Source organism: Podarcis cretensis, assembly GCF_951804945.1.
Source record: "Podarcis cretensis genome assembly, chromosome: 15".
In the NCBI taxonomy this organism is placed as follows: domain Eukaryota; kingdom Metazoa; phylum Chordata; class Lepidosauria; order Squamata; family Lacertidae; genus Podarcis; species Podarcis cretensis.
In genome coordinates this window covers 19,480,721-19,502,166 of record NC_137185.1, presented here as the reverse complement: position 1 = coordinate 19,502,166, position 21,446 = coordinate 19,480,721, and the positions used below count along the sequence as shown (strand labels likewise).

Here is a 21,446-nt window from a genome sequence, read left to right as displayed (position 1 = left end):
TTGTTTTCCTCCTCCAAAAACTAGGTGCGTCTTGTGGTCTGGTGCGTCTTATAGAATCATAGAATCATAGAGTTGGAAGAGACCACAAGGGCCATCGAGTCCAACCCCCTGCCAAGCAGGAAACACCATCAGAGCACTCCTGACATATGGTTGTCAAGCCTCTGCTTAAAGACCTCCAAAGAAGGAGACTCCACCACACACCTTGGCAGCAAATTCCACTGTCGAACAGCTCTTACTGTCAGGAAGTTCTTCCTAATGTTTAGGTGGAATCTTTTAGAGTGATAAATACGGTAGTTTAGTGCTCATTTCCATGTTAATTCCTTTTAGAAACCCTCAATAATCCAGAAAGCTGGGGGAATCTTTGTGCTATAATTTCCCCAACATTTTCATGAATCATGCCATGTGATGAAATTTGGTCTCAAGACATTTGGGATAAGTAACAGCTAACTGGCTGGAAATAATTTTATTGATGTAATATAGAGCCTTTTATTCTTGGTACTCCTTGGTACAAATTATTGCAGGAATAAATAATAATAATAATCACAGATTAGTGTGGAACAGGGCAGATAAGACTTGTGGATAGACACATGCAAAACTGACATGGACCAGAAAGAGACAAAAACTTCCTTCTACCTGTGCCCCAAGGTAACTGGATACAGGATTGCTGCCTTAGTGTCTTATGAAAGTTGAAAGGGTATAATCATGTGACATGTTCACCCAGCTACGTGGGCAGAATTTCTATCAGTCCTGCCATCACTGGAACTCTAAAGAAAATAGGATGGATACATATACAGGGGAAGAACTCCCTGTCCTTGGAGCCTCATCCCCAGAGGAAATGCTGCAAGCCCCAGGGCAGAATTTAATTGCTTGTTGAGGGTCCCCCTCATTATCTCACTTGCAGGAATTTGCCCAAAGGCCCTTTCCTATCCCTGAGGGAAGGATGCTATGGAGAGCTCTGTGGAATAGATCCCTATTACCTTTCTGCCTTTTGCTTTAGGTGTGTGGCCACCTGGGCCCATAATTTGCCTTCAATGGCTCCACATATTATGCTGGAAGTCAATTCCATACAGACAGGTGGTTAACCTCAGCACTTTGCCCACCCCTAACAAATAAAATAAAATAAAAAGGCAAGAGGCAATGCAGAGATGAAAAAGCATTTCAATGATCAAAATGAGTTTGTAGAAGGTGAACAAAGCCTTGAAAAAGACATGGGCTGGTTGGATGAAGAAATGGGTGGGAGCTGGCCACAGCCTCAACTCTCCAAAACCAGGTGAATTACATCATGGATGGCCATCTGTCATGGATGCTTTAGCTGAGATTCCTGCAATGCAGGGGGTTGGACTAGATGATCCTTGGGGTCCCAACTCTACAATTCTGTGATTCTATGATTCTGTGGGGTGCTGAATCATCCTTCAGATGTTTCAAAGCCACTGACTGCAATCTTTGAGAATTCTTGGAAAATGGGTGAGATGGCAGACAACTACAGATGGGAATTTTGCCCCAGTTTTTAGAAGAGGGCAAAAGGCAGATTTGGGCAATGACAAGCTTCTCAGTCTGATGCCAATGCTGGGCAAAATTCTGGATGAGATTTTTAAGCAGATAATCTGTGTCAGGAGCAACCGTCAGGACCGGGTACCTCCATGCAGCTGGATTGCTGGCAGTGGAAACCCCTTATAGACTTTTTGCATGGAATAAATCAGCTGATGATATCTGGGCTTAAGGACTGAAGATAAAGTGGATTTCTTCGGTATCGTCTTGGAGTGGGTGCATTAAATAATTTTCTACATATAGCTGACAAATGAAGAATAGCAAGTTCTCTTTTTCGCTGGCTTGTTGCTTTTCCCTTTCTCTCTCTCTTTTTATATTTGTGTTTTTATTTAGTTTTTTTTAGTTTTTCATACATGATAAAAAATTGATAATCTTTATATTCTTTTTCAGACTTTAATAAAATCTATCTAAAAATGGATTGCTGGCAGGGGTGGTGCTGCTAGTTACTAGGAGGAGTGGGAAAAGTTGACAGTGTGTGGGTTCAGTCAAACCCACATTTCTACTAGTGCACCAGCAGAGTGCTGAGCTCCCTGCCCTCTACCTCCCAGTAAGCAGCAGTGATGCTGCTGCTGCCAAGAGCCCAGACACACTGAGTCACCTCTCCCCCTCCATCACTCCTGACCTGTAAGTAAATGGGCATCTAGAAAACAATGCCTTGATTACTACATGTCAGCAGGTGTTTATAATGCCAGGGCAACTTTATCTCCTATTTGGCAGTTACTAGCCTGGAAAAGGGACGCGAGTGGCGCTGTGGTCTAAACCACAGAGCCTAGGGCTTGCCGATCAGAAGGTTGGCGGTTTGAATCCCTGCAATGGGGTGAGCTCCCGTTGATCGGTACCTGCTCCTGCCAACCTAGCAATTCAAAAGCACGTCAGAGTGCAAGTAGATAAATAGGTACCACTCCGGCGGGAAGGTAAACGATGTTTCCGTGCTGCTCTGGTTCACCAGAAGTGGCTTAGTCATGCTGGCCTCATGACCTGGAAGCTGTACACTGCCTCCCTCAGCCAGTAAAGCGAGATGAGCGCCACAACCCCAGAGTCGTCCATGACTGGACCTAATGGTCAGGGGTCCCTTTACCTTTAGCCTCGAAAAGTTAATGGTCCAGGTAGTCAGGAACTCCATATATCTACGTTTTATCAGGTCTCCCATGGCAACTTGGTTGACAAGATGGTAAAATGTGGGCTGGACAACACTATTGTTAGATGGTCGAGCAACCACATCCAACAAATGCATCTTAATGGCTCTGAGTCAAACTGGAAGAAGGTCTGCAGTGGAGTAGTTGCTTCTCAAATCTGCAGAAGACACAAAGTCAGGAGGCATATCTAACAGACTAAATGATGGAATCAATATTAAGAATAATCTTCATGGGCTGGAACACTGGATAAATGTAATGTTCTGCATTTAGAGACGGACGGACGGACACACACACACACACACACACGTCAATGACACAGCAAAGCACAGGCAGTGGGAAATCTGGCTTGACATTAGCCCATGTGAGCAGACTCTAAGTGTGGATTGCAAGCTGTGAGCAGCCAGCATGAGTGTTGCTGAGTTCTGTGACACTTCTCAAAAACTCAGCTCATAGCTGCAAATAGCTGGAGTGTCTCCCAAATTTGAAGACTCACAAATGGGTCTGTGGAATTTGGCGGGGGGGGGGGCGCAGTGGTGGTGGTGGTGGAGAGAATTTCAGCTCAGCCATAAATGCCCGCTCATAGACATTAGAGAATCATGCGGTGCACAGCCTGTCATTTCCTACACTGCAGATGGAGAGGTATATATTTGGAAAAAGTGAAAGCATATTATCAGACAATTTTGTTCCTCTTCTAGTATATCTTTAACCAAAAAGAACAAACACCATTATTTAGAAGTGATTGCAGGACAGACTACTGAAAAGTATGTTGCATCCATTTACAAGAGAACCAGGATGATGGAGTAGTTTGAGTGTCAGATGAGGATCTGGGAGTCCGGAGTTCAAATCCCTACCTGGACATGAAGCTCACTGGGTGATTTTGGGGGCCAATCACTGCCTCTCAGCTTAACCTACCTCAAAGTGTTTCTGGGAATTAAGAGAGGAAAGGGAGGAAGAAACATGTACGCTATCTTGAGCTCCATGGAGGAAAAGATCAAAGATAAGTTCAATTTTAGAAAAAGACACAGAGCAAAAACTTCAGCAATCCATAAGAGGAGGGGGATGTGCTAGGGGTGATTTTTGAAATGAACCCTGGAGTATTTTACAAGCATAGTCCTATTTTCCTTTGTGAACTGTTGCAGCATGTGCTTTCTTCCATACACCTGCCCACAGGCCACTACCATGGCATTATTATTATTATTATTATTATTATTATTATTATTAATTCATAGAGTAATAACTTATTGCCTTCTTCCATATCTCCCTCAATCTGCTCAAGAGATGATAACAGTTCATTGACCAGCCTTTAAACACCCACAAACACTTGCAGAACTGCAAATACTCCAAATTCCAAATATTCACTTCCAAGACAGTTAAGAGAGACTTCCAGGTAGGTTAGCAGGACACATCATCTCTTCACATAGCAATATCCTGTAAAGCAGAAGAACCTCAGATGTGAGGCATGAATGAGACCCTTCAAGTCTCTCTATCTGGCCCTCAAGATACTTCCTAGCCACCCTCTCTCCCCAGGCCACACAACTCCCTGGTGCTTCTTCACAGCCTCCTTCCCAATCTTTGAGAGATTTTGGGTCCTTGAACTCTGATCATTTTTCTTACTTGCTTGGATGGAGGATAGAGACCAGACTCCCCGTAGGTCCCTATTTTCCAGGGACAGAAGATTTACAGAAGCCATCCTGGTTTCTGATTTGGTCCCAGAATGTCTTGCTATTACTTAGGACATCCCTATTTTCATTGGAGAAATGTTGGAGGGTATGGAGTTATGCGACCCCTGAGCCAAGGAGATAAGTAGCTATGCAACGGTACCTCAGGTTAATAATAATAATAATAATAATAATAATAATAATAATAATAATTTATTATTTGTACCCCGCCCATCTGGCTGGGCCTCCCCAGCCACTCTGGGCGGCTTCCATAGAAACCAAAAATACACTAAAATATCACACATTAAAAACTTCCCTGAACAGGGCTGCCTTAAGATGTCTTCCGAATGTCAGGTAGTTATTTATCGCTTTGACATCTGGTGGGAGGGCATTCCACAGGGCGGGCGCCACTACCGAGAAGGCCCTCTGCCTAGTTCCCTGTAGCTTTGTTACAGGGACTTTATTCGTTCTGGAGGTCTGTTCTTAACTTGAAACTGTTCTTAACCTGAAGCACCACTTTAGCTAATGGGTCCTCCCGCTGCTGCTGCACCACCGGAGCACAATTTCTATTCTCATCCTGAAGCAAAGTTCTTAACCCGAGGTACTATTTCTTGGTTAGTGGAGTCTGTAACCTGAAGCATCTGTAACCTGAGGTACCACTGTACAACCTTTAGAAGACATCTGAAGGCAACCCTGCATAGGTAAGTTTTTTTAAAAAAATGTTTTCTTATGTTTTTATATATGTCGGAAGCCACCCAGAGTGGCTGGGGCAACCCAGTCAGATGGGTGGGGTATAAATAATACAATTACTACTACTACTACTACTACTATGGAATAAGATGTCCCTGTTTTCACTGGAGAAAAGTTGGAGGGTATGTAGAGAGGGGCATGTGATTTTTTGCAGAAAATATCGAACTGTACAAAAATAACAGTTACATTAGTTTCTCCACCCACTTTTGCCTCTGGCCCTGTCCATGACTGGCAGGTATCCCAGAGAAGGTTGCCCAGAAAGCAATACAGCCAGCGAAAGCTTCCCCATGCGAGCTGCAAATCTTTAGCTGCCATTATGTATTCCCTTCTTGAGGAAACCAGATGTCTTCCTTCCAGAAAACAGGATGAAATGAAGAGAAAACAACCACTGCAAACAGGCAGGATTGATTTTAAATACCAGAAGATATCAAGGGCTGGGGTCAGGAAACAAGGCACCAGCTTGAGGATGGATCCAATATAATTACACCTCCTCAGCTGCTTGATTGCAGCTTCAACATTTTTCCCCCTCCATGTGATTGACTTTGATTTAAGAAATCTGGACAGGTAATAAAAGTTTGCAAGATAAACAGAAAATTCATCCCTCTCTTTTATTTTGGGTTGTTTCATGGGCAGTGGAGATGGCGAAGGGAGGCGAGCGCCAGCTCTATTTATTTTTCCTTGATTGCTTTAAGAGGAAGAAAAAGAAGAGAAAAAGAGTCCTGGAATTTATTCTTTTTTTATTTTTGGTCTCCTATTCATTAGTCTGTCAATAACGCTCAGCCCCAACATATCGACAGCGGATTAGCTCAGGTCGGCTTGGTGTACAAGACCAATGCCTTTCTTAACCCAGCTTGTTTCCAAATCAATACACCCATCAGCATTTGAAAATTAGCCCAAGATGAGATTCCAATAGTCAAGCTACTGTGTCATGCTAAGATGGCTTCCAGCCAAATCCTAGAGAGATGGCTGATGGCAAATGGATTAGAATCCCCCGCAACATTAATTCTTGCCCAGAAGCCCCACTAGTGCACTAAGAGTGCAGCAATTCACAGACATCACACGTCCCCTTCACTCCCCAGCAAGGATGGGGGAGAAATACAATTGAGTTGCCATTTAAAGGCGAACCAACCTAATTCACACTTTCTGAATCAATAGGTGAATTGAAAACCAGCCGCCCTTCAAAATTTGCACTTCAACAGATTTTGGCAATGCAGCAAACATGCATATCCTAGGGTAAGATGCACATGCATTAGTGCAAATAACACATCAAAATGCATAATAATGGGTGAAATTGCTTTGCAGAAATGTGCATATATTAGGCAAAATTGTGTACTATTAGGAGTACATCTTAGGAGAAATTCGCACCAAAATGCTAATGGATTTTCACAAGGATTTCTATTTTTAAAAAAATCACCAACTGATGTGTTAATGCGGAGAATAAGAAACTAAAATGGACAGATCCCCACACCCCTCTCTCACACTCATATTTTTTTTTTCAGCCTGCACAATCCAAGCCACCATGCCCTTCAACTAGGCAAACAACTTTATATTTTGCACAGTCAAAATTAAGAGCAGCAAAACTAAGGGGCAGGGAAGTAAAACATGAAGGCTTCTGTGAGAGAGAGTGAAGATATTACATGGGTTGATTATTCTTCATGATTTTTATGCTTTCGCACCTTCGAGAACATGAGGACTAGAAACTCACTTTTCGCACAAAACCCTCAGGCTTCCCTGAGCCCCTACCTTGCACGATGAGATGGACCCGCGAAGTCTTGGGGTGATTGTCCGTCTGCACGGAGCAGGTGTAGGGCCCCTCATCGTACACATCCACCTCGTTTATCCGGATGGCGTAGTCAGTCTTGGTGTTGGCGATTAGCTCCACTCGCGGATCCAAACACCACTTGTCATTGCCAGCATAGAGAATGCTGCTACGGTTGAGCCAGGCCACCCGGGTCACTCGATTATCCACAATGCACCTGGATTCAGAAAGAGAAAGGGGCAGAGATGGTCATCACCAGCATGTGGGCCTTTTGAGAGGCTGTTTTATATGATTTCCGACACTGTGCCTTTCCCCCCTTCCCTTCTCTCCTTTTTTTAGCTTTGCTGCGAGAAGCATTTTCTCAGAGCCGGCACCTCCATTCTCCCAAGAGGGAGATGTCAGCACTTTACTTGGATCCAAGGGCTGCACTCTGGACATCTTCCTCCATCTAAAAATTTTAACCTTAACCCTCAGATCCATTCTGGCACTCCTCCAAAGGAAAGAATATCAATTATTTCAGAAGCACACACCTTCAAGTTCTTGTTAAGCTGCCCCTTTGGTACCCAGAAACCATTTTCAAGGAAGATCGCCCACCCTTCCCTGGCCATCTCAAAGCCTCCAGTCCATTCCCTTAATTTTCCCCATGCATGGTCACTGCCAGCATCCGCCACTAATTTTTCTGCAGTTCTTGCTTCTTCGAAAGTTCATGCAACTTTTCCCTGAACTTTCTGTTCTGTACAAATTAGGCTCCAAACATCTGAAAGAAAACCTCCATCCCCACCAACCCTCTCTGGTGCTAAGATCAGAAGGGAGGAGGGGTGCAATCTTGGTTGTTCCACCACCCTCAGAAGTGCAGGGAATGGTGGGTTGGGAGAGGGCTTTCTCTGTGACAACCCTCCCCCCAATTGTGGAACCTCCTCCCCACAGAGGTGCACCCAGATACCTCATTGTACAGCTGTTTCTGTATGTTAAAGATGCACCTTTGAGAGTTTTGTGGAAGCCACCTTTCATATTGGCTTTATACTGTTCTGTTCTGGTTAGGATAATTTTACTTGTGTGTGTACTATGTACAGCGAACCTGCAATTTATCTATGTGATAGCAACCTTAAATGCACAGCTAATAAATAAATAAATGGAAAGTAGAGAAAACCTGCTGCAGAAAGAGCTTTTTGAGCCCTCCACCTTGCTTACAGGGCTCTGAGGAGGTCATGCCAGGGCTTTCACCCAACCTTCTCAGAGCCCAGTAAGTGAGACAGAGGGTATGTCCTGCCCTGGACAGGAAGGGATGGTCAAACGGGGTGGAGATTCAGGGGTTATCGACATGTTATTCATTTTTGCTTTTGCATGTGGACCCCTGGATTTGAACTGTTGTGTAAACTGAAGACCGACTGCATTTAAAACTGTGTATTGACATGGATGGCGCTGTGGGTTAAACCACAGAGCCTAGGACTTGCTGATCAGAAGGTTGGCGGTTCGAATCCCCGTGACGGGGTGAGCTCCTGTTGCTCGGTCCCTGCTCCTGCCAACCTAACAGTTTGAAAGCACATCAACGTGCAAGTAGATAAATAGGTACTGCTCAGGTGGGGAAGGTAAACAGCGTTCCTGTGCACTGCTCTGGTTCATCAGAAGCCTCTTAGTCATGCTGGCCACATGACCCAGAAGCTGTACGCCGGCTCCCTCGGCCAATAAAGTGAGATGAGCACCGCAACCCCAGAGTCGGCCACGACTGGACCTAATGGTCAGGGGTCCCTTTAGCTTTTATTATACTCTTGTAACCAGGGGTGGGTGAATCTGCCAATTTCGGTCCCTCTCAGTTTCTCATTTTTCCAGACTTAGTTCAGTTCTCCACATTTCCACATCAGTTTGTGATTTAAGACAAAAAAACCCACACAATTCCTCGTGAAAATTTATCAGCTTGGTAGTGTGAATTTATCCTCACCTACACATTCCTGAATGCAATGTTGCCTAACACATAATTCTTTGCAAAGGCATTTTGTTTGTTACGTTCACTTATATATGAATTCATATATCCATATGCACGCTTCAGCCTAAGCATTTCTGTACACATTACTTGGCTGGAGAACTGCACTGCAAAATTCAGAGAAATGTGAATTTTAAAGAATGGCTGGATTTTGGTTTGCATACCCTGCTGGATAGTACAAATTAAATAGGTGCACCTTCAGATGTGAGCTGAACTGAATTTCTCAGACCATCCTTTGTTGTAACTCACCCTTGTATCTTATGGATCTTATGGTGAAGGATAGGTAATAAATCTCATAAATAGTTCAAAAAATCTTCTATATATATTTGAAAAGTTTTCAAAACAGGTCTGCATTCTAATTACAGAAATCTAGGAAGTTACCTTGTACCAGATTAGACCATTGGTCCATCTAGCTGTCTGCTCTGACTGGCAGCACCTATCCAGATTTCAGACAGAGTGTCATTCTCAGGTTTATCTGGAGATAAACCAGGGATTGAAACTGAGACCACCTGAATTTAAAGGAGATGCCCCACCACTGAGCAATTTCCCTTACCCATAAATCCACACTTACTAGGGAGATACCCTGCTGAACCTTGTGGGTTGTGCAACACAATCCTAAGTATGTTGGGTAGATAAGGCTGACAGTTCCTCAACGGCAGGGATGAGGAACCTGTGGCCCATCAGATGGTGTTGGGTTCCAGTTTCCACCAGCCGCTGCCAACATGGCCAAAGCTCAGGAATGATATGAGTAGACTGGATAGAATAAAGACTTATTTGAAACCACCATCCTCCTTTCCTCTGGCACTGTTAGATTCAGTGCATATCGTGTCAACATAAAATATGCAGAAATCTCATTTCCATACAATCCAATTAAACAACAACAATAATAAAACATCCAGGACTTCAACATTTCCAGTGACAGTTTATTTCACGTCACTCCAAAGCACCGAGATCTGAATTGGAACTTTCATTTTCCCAATCAGAGGTGGGACTGGGGGATTTTTTTTTTGTCAATTTCCAGCTGTTTCCAGTCACATTCAATGTACTGCAATCCAGCACATTTTTTTTCCAGATTTCCTCGCTTGCATATCAACCACTTTGCAACCTCATTTCATGAGCGCTTTATCTAACGCATTTTGGATTTCTCACTTGTCCTTGATCCCAAATCTTGAATGGCACTATTAAATGGAGGCAGCGCATGCCGCCAAGGCATCTCATTTTGACAGCACCACCAACCCCCCTCCAGCGAGAAAGCTGGCCGAGAAGAGGCTCCCTTTAAAGCATGCTTTATGTTTAACAGCCCTCATAACTCAGAGGAAGAGCGATGTTAAAAGGCCAATGATGGGGGATAATGTCCAAACGTAAAACCTGCTCACGCTAAAGACAGAGTGTTTGTATTCCGTCCACTGCTTACTCCATTACGTCGTCGTCGACATCTTCTTTTTTTAACAGTGGTTGTGATACAAGCTGATTCCTGGGTTCCCAACTGATGGATCACCAAATATTACACAGATGTCACCCAACACAAGTAGAGCTAATGGACCGCACATCAGATTGCTGCAGTCAATGAACCAAGGCAAGTCCCCCACCATTTAGGAAAGAGGCACATCAACATTTCCAGGATACTACAAGGCCTTGCTTAATAGCTGTGCTTAATTGAGACTCAGCCTTGCACAGTTCCTATTCTTTTCAATAGGAAAGGCGCAGCACAGTGTCCTGGCAGATCACGAACCATGAACACCAAGTATGTATAAACAATACACAGTTGCACAACTACCATGGATAGGAAGAGTGTGCATACACACACACACTGCCCATTCGACTGGGTTGCCCCAGCCACTCTGGGTGGCTTGCAACAAATTAAACACAGTATATAAACACAAACATCACAAACTTCCCTATACAGGGCTGCTGGGGACTTGGCTAAGCAGACTCAGTGATTTCAACACAAATCCAGAGAAATGAGTTCATGTGTGGGGAGCCTCTGGGGATACAAGGAGAATATCATAGAATCATAGAGTTGGAAAAGACCACAAGGGCCATCGAGTCCAACCCCCTGCCAAGCAGGAAAATATAGCAAGGAGGTGCCCTCTCAAAATAACAGTGATAGGATTTTTAAGGATATATATATAGATATATATATATCCTTAAAATGGTTCTGGAAATGAATTGACAGCTAGCGCAACAATTTAAGAAAAGGGTTTCTAGAGATGGAGAGATATGCTGTCGTTACGATATATTTCTGACTGTGGAAGGAAAGAGGTGGGAAGTTTCTCATGCCAGCGAGAAGGATTTAAGAAAAAAATCTCTTTCGAGTTCCCCTTCTCTCTCCCCTTCTCCTCATGCCTGACCTTTGTGAAATGCCGAGGTCTGAGGACCTGTGGACAATAATGGAGGCAGACAGTGTGTAATCCAACCATTCCCTCCATCAAATGGGCATTTAAGTGCTTTTGAAAGGCAGCGGGGCACAGGCAACGCATGACGATGCAGTGAAATAAGTGTTTTCACCCTTCACAGCGTCTGGTCACACAATCTCCCCTTATCACATGGAGACGCTCCTCAAGGCCCCAAGATGCACAGAGCCAGGATGTCCACCCCACACCGGTCACAATCTCTTCTTAAAGCTCCAGAGTTAAGCACCAACACAAGGGTTAGTTTTTACTGTCCCCAGAAGGATAGTAGCCCAAGGTTTCAGTCACAGGGATCCTCTGTGCTTCACTTTGAGCAAAAGACATGATGCCCAGTTTAGGTTGATTGGGGACTGAGTTGCTTGATATGTTTTCATTGTCGTCTTCCTTTTCCATTTTTTGGCAAATCACATAGAAATCCTGGACAAACCCCAAAACAGTATGTAAATGCTTAAATTTATTTTATTTACTTATTTCGTAAAATGTACACACTGCTTGGTTGTAAAACAACAACAACAACAACAACAACAACAAAAACCACACCTCAAAGAGGTTTACAAAAAGATAAAACAATCAAATTATCAATAAAACAATTTAAAGTTTCAAAACATTAAAATAACAATAGACTAAAAGCGAATTAAAACCCACATCAACTTTCTCAACATCTGGGTAGGCTTGCCAAAACAAGGATGTTTTTAGAAGGTAGTGAAAAGAGTATAGTGAAGGCACATGCCTGATATCAACAGGCAGGGAGTTCCAAAGTGTAGGTGCTGCCAAACTAAAAGATGGAGCTCTTGCAAATGTGGAAGGGTTATTAGGTGGCACCTGTAACAGTGCCAGTTCTGCCAATCGAAGCAAAGGTGAATGCATAAATACACAGGTGACAAAGAACATCATTTGATTGGCCATAACTTCCTCTTAAGTCCTGGTATATGGAGACTCTCTCCAACAATGAAGAAAATACACTTTTCATATGCTCAGAGGAACAGTCATACTTGCACTGTTTCAGTCTTTAGTTTCTTGACACTGAAAATATGCTGCCAAAGAGAGGTACTGAACAGCCTTTGATGGGTGTGACGGGAGCCCTTTTCCACACAAAGTTGCCCTAGGTATGCTTTAGACTATGATGTTCTGTACCTTGGCTACAACCAGACTGCAGAATTAGGGTCCTTGCTAGTTAACGGATCCACCTGCATTCACAAGACGCAATCTTTTACATATGCAAACACTTCCAATCATCAACCTCCGGTTGTGGCAACTGGCCAAAAGGATAACATTCAGGAAAACACTGGTTGGTTTGCAATCACTGCTGTTTAAAAAGGGACAGGCAGGAAATGCATCAAGAACCCTGACATGTCGCAAACCCTCCTTGAGAACAATCATGCCTAATTTCAAGGGGAGGTGTCTTTCTTTGCATTTTGCGTGCTCCAAGTGGGGCCACAACACCAAATGCACCAGCTACAGAAGGTTGCATGGTCTGCTTCCTTCTCTTTCTCTCTCTCCCCCCGTTTCCTCACCTCCCCCTTTTATTTTTGGCTCACTCCTGCCAGCTCAAATCCTGGTGTCAGCTTCCATGCAGCATACAAATCCCATTTCTTCCAGCAGGACTTAGCTGTGCATTAAACTGGGTGCAGGATTCCAGCTCCCCTTAACCACCTTATGCACGCAAATCTTTCCAAGAGCTCTGTTGGTGCACCCGCTTGCGTTCCTCCGCTTCAAGGCTGCTGCCGCCTGATCCTTGGCTTTCCTGACAGGATGAGCTCAAAACAGCTCAGCGAGTACTGTGCCTCTCGCCTCGCTCCCCAATCCCCTAGACCTCACTGCCTTTGGCAGCTGTGGCGATGCAAACAACAGCAAGCTTAGAATCGGCCCTTGTTATGCTGAACTCTAGGAATCTCGAAGTCTTTTTACACACACACACACACACACACACACAGGGGGAGGCACACACTCACATGCACAGACAAAGATAGAGGTACAATCATAAAAAAAAAAATCCTTCTGCAGAGCCATGGCAACGAGGAGAAAGCGAGAGAAAGGCCAACAAGTAGTGTTTTGCGTCGGGAAATAAAAGGAGAAAAGTCACCCGCAAGAGAGTCAAGTCAGTCCAGGAAGAGGAACAAAGTATTACAGAAGACGACTCTAACAGGTCTTGCTCATTCTTTAGAAATTTCTATAGAAAGCTTCCCTAACTGAACAACAGTTTTTAAGAACGAAACAATATGGTGTTACATGCTGCCCCAAACTCCAAAAAGCAAGAGACTCCGGGGATTCCAAGTACTTGCACGGGTTCAGGCTCCTGGTGTCTTAAGGATATGCGGCGTTATTTTCACATGTATACAACCTGAGCATGGGATGGAGGAAGGCCTCACAGCATTAGGTCCCCAACAGATCTTGCTTCTCCATTAGTTGCAGCCTTGGATCCAGCACAGAGCAAGCAGGTCTCTGTGTTTCCAGCTTCCATTCTGCTCCTTAGCTCAGCTCTCTCACACTGCATTGGCTACTATCCTTTTATCTACCAGCCAGGTGATGGGGGCACCCATTAGCCTGAGGGCACTGTCACTTAACTGTAGCTCTCTCAACCTGACTCCTTCGTTTGGGATGCTGCTGAGGACACTTAACTGGCCAGGTATGGTCACTATCTGACCAGTTCAACAACTGAACCCTCCATTAGATCTGAACATTCACTGGGTACCAAATCCTAAGAACTGGAAGGGACTCAGGGCACCATCCAGAATAACCCCCGGGGAAAAACTACAACAATACTGAAAGGCTTTGGAGGTAGCCACTCAGTTTGATCAGCCAGTTTAGATATAGGTCATTTGTTCTCCTGTTCCATTGTGCCATTCTCCTTCTGCATTTCAGTGGATCAGATGGAGTCAGTAAATGCATTATTTTCTGTTGCTCAGTGAAGGCAGATCTGGGAATTTAGTCTAACTGGTTGTGATATCCATGTATGGTCTTAGCTAACAGGATATCAAGTGAGGGGCTCCTGTCAATCTGGGTCCTGCTAGACCTACAGATCCATCACACTTAGCAACTTCCACGCAGGCAGCAGTGGACCAGTTGGTACAGAATCCTACGTGGAACTTACTTATGAGTAAACATAATAAGATTGCACTGCTTTAACAAACAGCATTCACATACATTGTCTCGCCCATTTTTACAACAGCCTTGCAGGGGAGGGTCAGTATTATTAACCCCATGTTGCAGAAGGAGGGAACCAGTCTGAGGAAGTGATGGACATATAATCCCGGTAAGATCATTTTGTTTATTTTCTTACAGTGTTTTTATTCTGCCATTCAACATGCTTATATTGCACGGTGGCAGACACATTCAAAATAAAATGAAATGTACCAAAATTACCAAGAAACATAAATGTCATAAAAGCCTGACATTTCTTAAAAGCAAAAGAGTAAGCAGCAGTAGCAGAACAATAAACCACTAAAAGCAATTTGAGAACAAAACAAAACAACCCACTTTTGAAATGAAACGGGTCAAATGAAATGGTTGTAGGCTGGCACATAAATTCACAGGATGAGGCATCAGGCCGTCAAGCCTAGAGCTGGGATACCACTACTGAGAAGGCCTGATCCAAGGTCACTGCCCACAGAGCCCTGGTCAGAGCAAGGTGAATGAACCTGTCTGATTCAGTTTCCCTTTCTCACTTTTCCAAACTTAAATTCAGCTATCCCCATTTCCACACTGGTTCGTCTTAAATCCTTATGAACATTCACCAGCAGGTTGAAGTTCTCCAATATGTTCATCAATATGTTTGCAAAACAATTTCCTTCATTATAATGCATCTGTGTATGTTATTTTCAGCAATATATGCATTTCATACAGATTTCAGCCTAGTATATGCATTTTTGGGACACATTACATGGTGGGAGAACTGTGTTGCAAAATTGGGAGAACAGCAAACTTCAAAGGATGACTGGGTTTCAGTTAACATCTTGTTTCAGAAAGTGCCAGTGTGGTAGGAACATATAGCACAGAAGCAATCCCTGAAATACCCTGTTCCAGGGAGTGGATAATCTCAGGCCCAGATAATGACTTTTGCCTCTCAGGCTTCTCTCTCTGGTACGTGGGATTCTCTACAACACACACACACCATTTACCCAGGGTGCAACCACTACTGGTGCCACTCAGTTCCCTTGTGAGGATTTTTTCAGGGATTTCTGCCTGGCTGGAATGTGTTCTTGAACTCTGATATTGTCTCTTGCTTCTCTGGATAGAGGGGTATATAAGTGCCATCGGCTGTGTGCCTCTGAACTGAGTGTGGTTTTAAATCTGGAAAGGCGACATACAAAGAAAATGATTGATAATGATTGATTGAATGCCTGTTGCTGGGAATCCCAAGTGGGTAGCATTCACTCAGATCCTGCTTGTGAGACCATCAACAACCTACCAACCATCTTGCCCCTTGCAATAGACAAGTGAGGTCTTGTTGGTGGTACCATCACTAGAAGGCTGCCCAGTTGGCACTGACCTATGACAGGGCCTTTTCTGTGTTGGTTCCTGAGTTGTGGAATGCCATTCCTAGTGAGGTGTGCCTGTCTCCATCATTATTAACCACAAGGCAGAATATGAAAACAAGCTTATTTATCCAGACGTTTCGTGGCTCAATTACACTGTTCCATGCAACCCAGGGATCATCAGGTAGAAGAATGTTTATAAACATAATTGCCTTTTGAATGTTTTTAACTGAAACCGCTTTTAGATGTTTTTGATTGTAATGGTTTAGAATGTTTTAAATGTTTTAGAGTGCTTTTGCTTCTAGATTGTGTATCTGTTTGCCACTCTGGGCTCCTTAACAATAAATAATAAATAAGTGGTTGGCCACTGTGTGAACAGGATACTGGACCAGGTGGGTCACTAGCCCAGTCCAGCAGGTTCTTCTTCTGTTTATTATTATTTATACTGCCTACAAGACCAGTTGGTTAGAGGGTGGTGCTGATAATGCCAAGACTGCAGGTTCAATCTCCAGATGGGACAGCTGCATTGCAGGAGATTAGACTAGATGGTCCTTTGAGTCCTTTCTACTGCAATTCTATGATTCTAAGACACACTGGCCCAAGCCATACACTGCTATTCCCTTCCTCACCTGAAGATGACCCTGAGCCCTGAGCACACCCCATCTCCCTTAAGAGACCAAGTCAAGCTCCAGATGCAGAATATGATCACAAGGCTCCCAGCCAAGCCTTAGCGCCTTTGACACAGAGTTCCTCAGCTCCTTTTTCCCTTCCTGCGTACTCCCCAATTTCCCCACAAATGAATGAAGTGAGGGGGAGGGGAAAGGGTGGGGCACCAAATGATCAAAGTGTTGGTTTCTGCTCTCTTCACTGTGCAGCGAAATGCTTGTCACAAGACAATGTTTACATTCCAGTCAGAGTTGCTGTTGGAGTTTCTCACGGGAAAGGAGACTGGATGTGACGTACACTGGTTTCCTGTTTTTCACTGTTCACACTGTTCTCTCCGTGCTTTAGAGGAGAGAGGATGCTTTCTCTGCTCCGGCAGAGGCAAGATGTTTTTCTGTAATCTACCAGCTTTGAAGTGTAAATAAAGTAATATAGAGTATGTGGCACGTACTCCTCATCATTCCGCTGTGCTTGGGACACTGCAAAATCAACATTCCTGGTTCCGGGCCGAGAAAAACACAGTCAAAGTGACGGATGGACTTCAGAATGCCGGCAAAGAATGCAAAGGAATGCAGAGGGATGGATCGGACGATATCTCTGCGCATCAAGATGATTGATGAGGTATGTGCTCATGCTCCGGGCAGCCTGCCAGCTCCTAATTAATGGCTTCATGGCTGGACTTTGAACTTTTAGAGCTGTTTGCCGGGCACAGGCAAAGGCTCAAAGGCACAAGCTCCTAGGCTTGGGGGAAACCGAAAGTACCTTTTAAAAGTGCCTTTGGAATGAGGTTTGAGGCAGCAGAGACGCAGCTTGTATAAAGCAGCTTGATTTAAAGCAGCAGAGATGATGTAGAAGGCTAATGCCAGAATCATGATGGCTAGCTGCAGAAGGCTGGCTGATGCAAGTGGAGAATCTGATGCCAATCTGCCACATGCTCAGCTCAGAGTAGCCTGTGATACTGCCGTGATTCAGAATGAAGCAGACCGCCAGGGTGATAGCTGCATGGGTAAGGGGGAGTCTTCACAGACGTCATCCCAGAGTGCAGTGGAACCACCAGATGGCACCAAAGCTTTGAAGGCAGTGAAATGCTACTCGTGTGGACGTCTAGGCCATATGAAGAGGGAATGCAAATATCCCAGGGCCAAGACAGAGCAGTGCAGCGGAAGCTCATCGCGTGGAAGAGGCCAGAGCAAAGGCAAAGGTCCGGTGTCCAGGACAACGCAGCACAAGGCAATGGTCTCACGCTTCGCTCCAAAGGTTGCAAAGGTCCAGAAGACGTCTAGATCTTTCTTCGTTGTTGATTCGGCTGCAACGCATCACATGTGCAACGATAAGTGACTGTTCATGTCTTTTACACCACAGGAAGGTGCAATTCACCAGGCGGATGACCACACAATCCCCAGTAAAGGCTACAGAACTGTTGTTCTTCACAGTTTGGACTTATCGATAAAAGATGTGCTTTACGTACCAGATGCCAAACATAATCTGCTCAGCGTTGGACAGCTGAATGAGCGGAAAATTGACGTTTCCTTTAAGAACAAAAGGTGCATCATCACAAAGAAAAATGATTATGTATTGCATGCTGAATATGTTGATCGTTTGTATGTTTTGTATTATGATGATGTTGTGCAGGATGACACTTGTTGCATTGCAGGTTCTAACAAAAGTTTGCATGCAGGATGTATTCACGATTTTCACCGAAAATTTGATCATTTGAATTTTGAGGCAGTATGTAAAATGCCTGCCTTGGTTGAAGGTATGACTATTAAACCCTGCAGGTACCACATGAAGTGCAAGGCATGCGCAGCAAACAAGGTGAAAATGGCTGCGAAAGGAAAGGTGTCTAGTAGGCAAGCTACAGAACCATACCAAATTGTTCATGCTGATTTGGTTGGACCACTAGCGCCCTCTTTGGGTGGAAACAAGTACTTCATGGTTCTCATTGATGCATTTTCCAGGTATATTTATGTGTACAATCTCAAGCAGAAATCAGAAGCTTTTCCAAGGTTCAAGGAATTCTGTGCTTGGTTGGAAAATGTGCATGGTAAGAAGATAAAAATTCTTTTCACTGATCGCGGGGGGGGGAATTCACTTCTCAGCAGTTTGAAGCTTTTCTGTCTGAGAAAGGAATTCAACACGATTTGTCTAGTCCTCACTCGCCATGGCAGAATGGACTTTGCGAGAGGGCAAATCAAACATTGCTTCAAGGGTTAAAAACCTTGCTGCATGATGCAAATCTTCCAGAGAGTTATTGGGCCGAAGCTCTCTCATGTTTCACTTACAGTTATAATCGCAGGTTATCTTCAGCGATTGGTTGTACCCCCTATGAGAAGATGTTTGGCAAAAAGCCATACATCAAACACATGAAAATTTTTGGTTCTGACATGTGGGTTCACTCACCACAAAATTCCAAGTTAGACAAGTGTGGTTTGCATGGTATCTTTCTAGGTTATCAGAAAGGTTCTTACAGAATAATGATGACTGACTCTAAGACAATTAAGCTCACAAGAAGTGTTGAGTACAATGCCAAGTGGGGGGAGAATGTGGGAATTTTCCAATGTTATCCTGATGACAGTGATGAGACTGAGGATAGTCAAAAGCAGCCACAGCAACCCACACCCACTGATGAAGGTTCTGATTCTGAGTCTGAAACTGAATCGGGTGATTCAGAGGATTTCAAGAGTGCGAAAGCCTCTATGCGACCCTCTGAAAGCTCTGATCAAGAATTGGAGGAACCATTGTTCACAATAGGTCATTTTTCTCCCAAGAAGGAAGAGGAGAGTGTTGAAGACCTAAGGCTAATTTGCAGGTCACAAAGAGCCACAAAAGGCAAACCTCCAAAGAGATTTGCTGATGAATTTGCTAAGATAGCAGTAACAGCTGTTAAAAGCTCCAAGAAGGTATTTGAACCTTCAAGTTTCCAAGAAATCCAGGATTTGGATTCAAAGGAAGCTGAGCCATGGTTAAATGCCATGAAAGCTGAGCTTGATTCCTTGGAAAGGAACAAAACATGGGAACTTGTTCCAGTAGTTCCAGGAATGAAACTGCTTGGAAGCAAATGGGTCTTCAAAGTGAAGACAGATCAAAATGGCAAGATAGTCAGACACAAAGCCAGATTGGTAGCCAGAGGTTTTGCACAAGTACCAGGTGAAGACTATCACGAGACCTACTCACCCACAGTGAGGTATGAGAGCATTAGGCTTATGCTCAAGCTAGCTGCAGAGGAGAATTTACACATTAGTCACCACGATGTGAATGCAGCTTTTCTGTACGGATCTCTAGGTGAATCTCTTTATATGCTTCCACCTGATGGCGTACAGGTAAAACAGGGATTTGTTTGTGCTCTGAAAAAGTCCCTTTATGGTCTCAAACAAAGTGCACGGTGTTGGCACACAAAACTCACTGAAGTATTGTTTTCTCTAGGTTTTAAGCAAGGGAAAGCTGATCCATGTGTATTTGTCAAAGAGGAGGGGCAAAAGAAACTGTATTGTTTGTTTTATGTTGATGATCTTTTATTCTTTTGGAAGGATGTCACAATGTACAATAACGCCCTAGCTCAACTGAAAAAGCACTTTGACATGAAAGATCTTGGTGAGGTAAACAACTACCTATCACTGGAAATAGAGAGAGATCAAGATGGTAACATTCTAGTACACCAGTCACGGAAAATTGCTGATGTGTTAAGCAAACTAAACCTGATGGATGCTAACCCTGTAGACACACCGATGACAACAGGTTATCAGGTAGATGACACTGTAGAAGCATTTTCTGACACTACACTGTACAGAAGTGTGCTAGGCAAGCTAAACTTCATTGCCAGATGTTCAAGACCAGACATTGCTGTTAGCTGTAATTTGCTAAGCAGACAAGTCAACAATCCTACTGTTAAGGATTGGAAAGCTCTGAAACGCATAGCACGGTATTTGAAAGGCACTATGCATTACAGACTGAGATTTAACAATCAGAAGTCTGGTGGTCTTGAGATATTTGCAGATGCAAGTTTTGGAAGTGACACTACAGACAGGAAAAGCACGTCTGGAGTTTGCTATATGTACAATCAGGGTCTATTTGATTGGTCATGCAAGAAGCAAACAACAGTTAGCTTAAGTACTTGTGAAGCTGAACTGAATGCACTGTCTTTTTCACTTAAGGATTGTGAATGGTTATTACAATTGTGCAAAGACATGAAAATTCCTGTCAAATGTCCAATCCAGGTTTACCAGGACAACAAAGCATGTTTGGCTTTGCTGAATTCTGAAGGTTGTAAGCAAAGCACGAAGCACTTGCAATTGAAGTTGCAACATGCTAGGGAACGTATTCAGAAGGGACTCGTAACGGTGTCCTATATGCCAGGTAATGAAATTCCTGCTGATGTATTGTCCAAGATTGTATCAAGGGATCAACACCGTACCTATGTGCAGAAGTTGGGTTTGTACTGATATTGTACGAACACGCTGCCCAGTGATGTTCACAGAAAGGGGGAGGATGTTGGTTTCTGCTCTCTTCACTGTGCAGCGAAATGCTTGTCACAAGACAATGTTTACATTCCAGTCAGAGTTGCTGTTGGAGTTTCTCATGGGAAAGGAGACTGGATGTGACGTACACTGGTTTCCTGTTTTTCACTGTTCACACTGTTCTCTCCGTGCTTTAGAGGAGAGAGGATGCTTTCTCTGCTCCGGCAGAGGCAAGATGTTTTTCTGTAATCTACCAGCTTTGAAGTGTAAATAAAGTAATATAGAGTATGTGGCACGTACTCCTCATCATTCCGCTGTGCTTGGGACACTGCAAAATCAACACAAAGTGCAAGAGATGCTTCCTCCTGGTGTGCTGTTGCCTCTTATGCAAATCACCTGCAGAAGTTAGGCTATGGAACATGTTTCAAACCCAGCAGGACACAGAGGGAATGAATAATATTAATCAGGCCCGGGGAAAGAGCAAAGCAAAATTAGCCCTCTGATTGCTCTTCTCATTGCAATTCAGGAGAGGAGGTCAAAATCTTTTTGGGAGGGTGGGTGGGGAGATGACAAGCTTTCTTCAAATTGCACCCAAAAAAATGCCCCCCCTT

General features: G+C 43.9%; 1 protein-coding gene across 9 annotated transcripts in view; it reads right to left on the bottom strand.

Annotated features, from left to right (window-relative positions):
- Positions 1-21,446, bottom strand: part of NTM (neurotrimin) — an 822,171-nt gene that overhangs the window by 133,523 nt on the left and 667,202 nt on the right. For all 9 annotated transcript variants that reach the window (XM_079954575.1, XM_079954576.1, XM_079954577.1 and 6 more), the window contains exon 3: positions 6,836-7,068. In XM_079954575.1, coding sequence (XP_079810701.1) covers positions 6,836-7,068 — 233 coding nt within the window. The remainder of the gene's footprint in view (positions 1-6,835; positions 7,069-21,446) is intronic.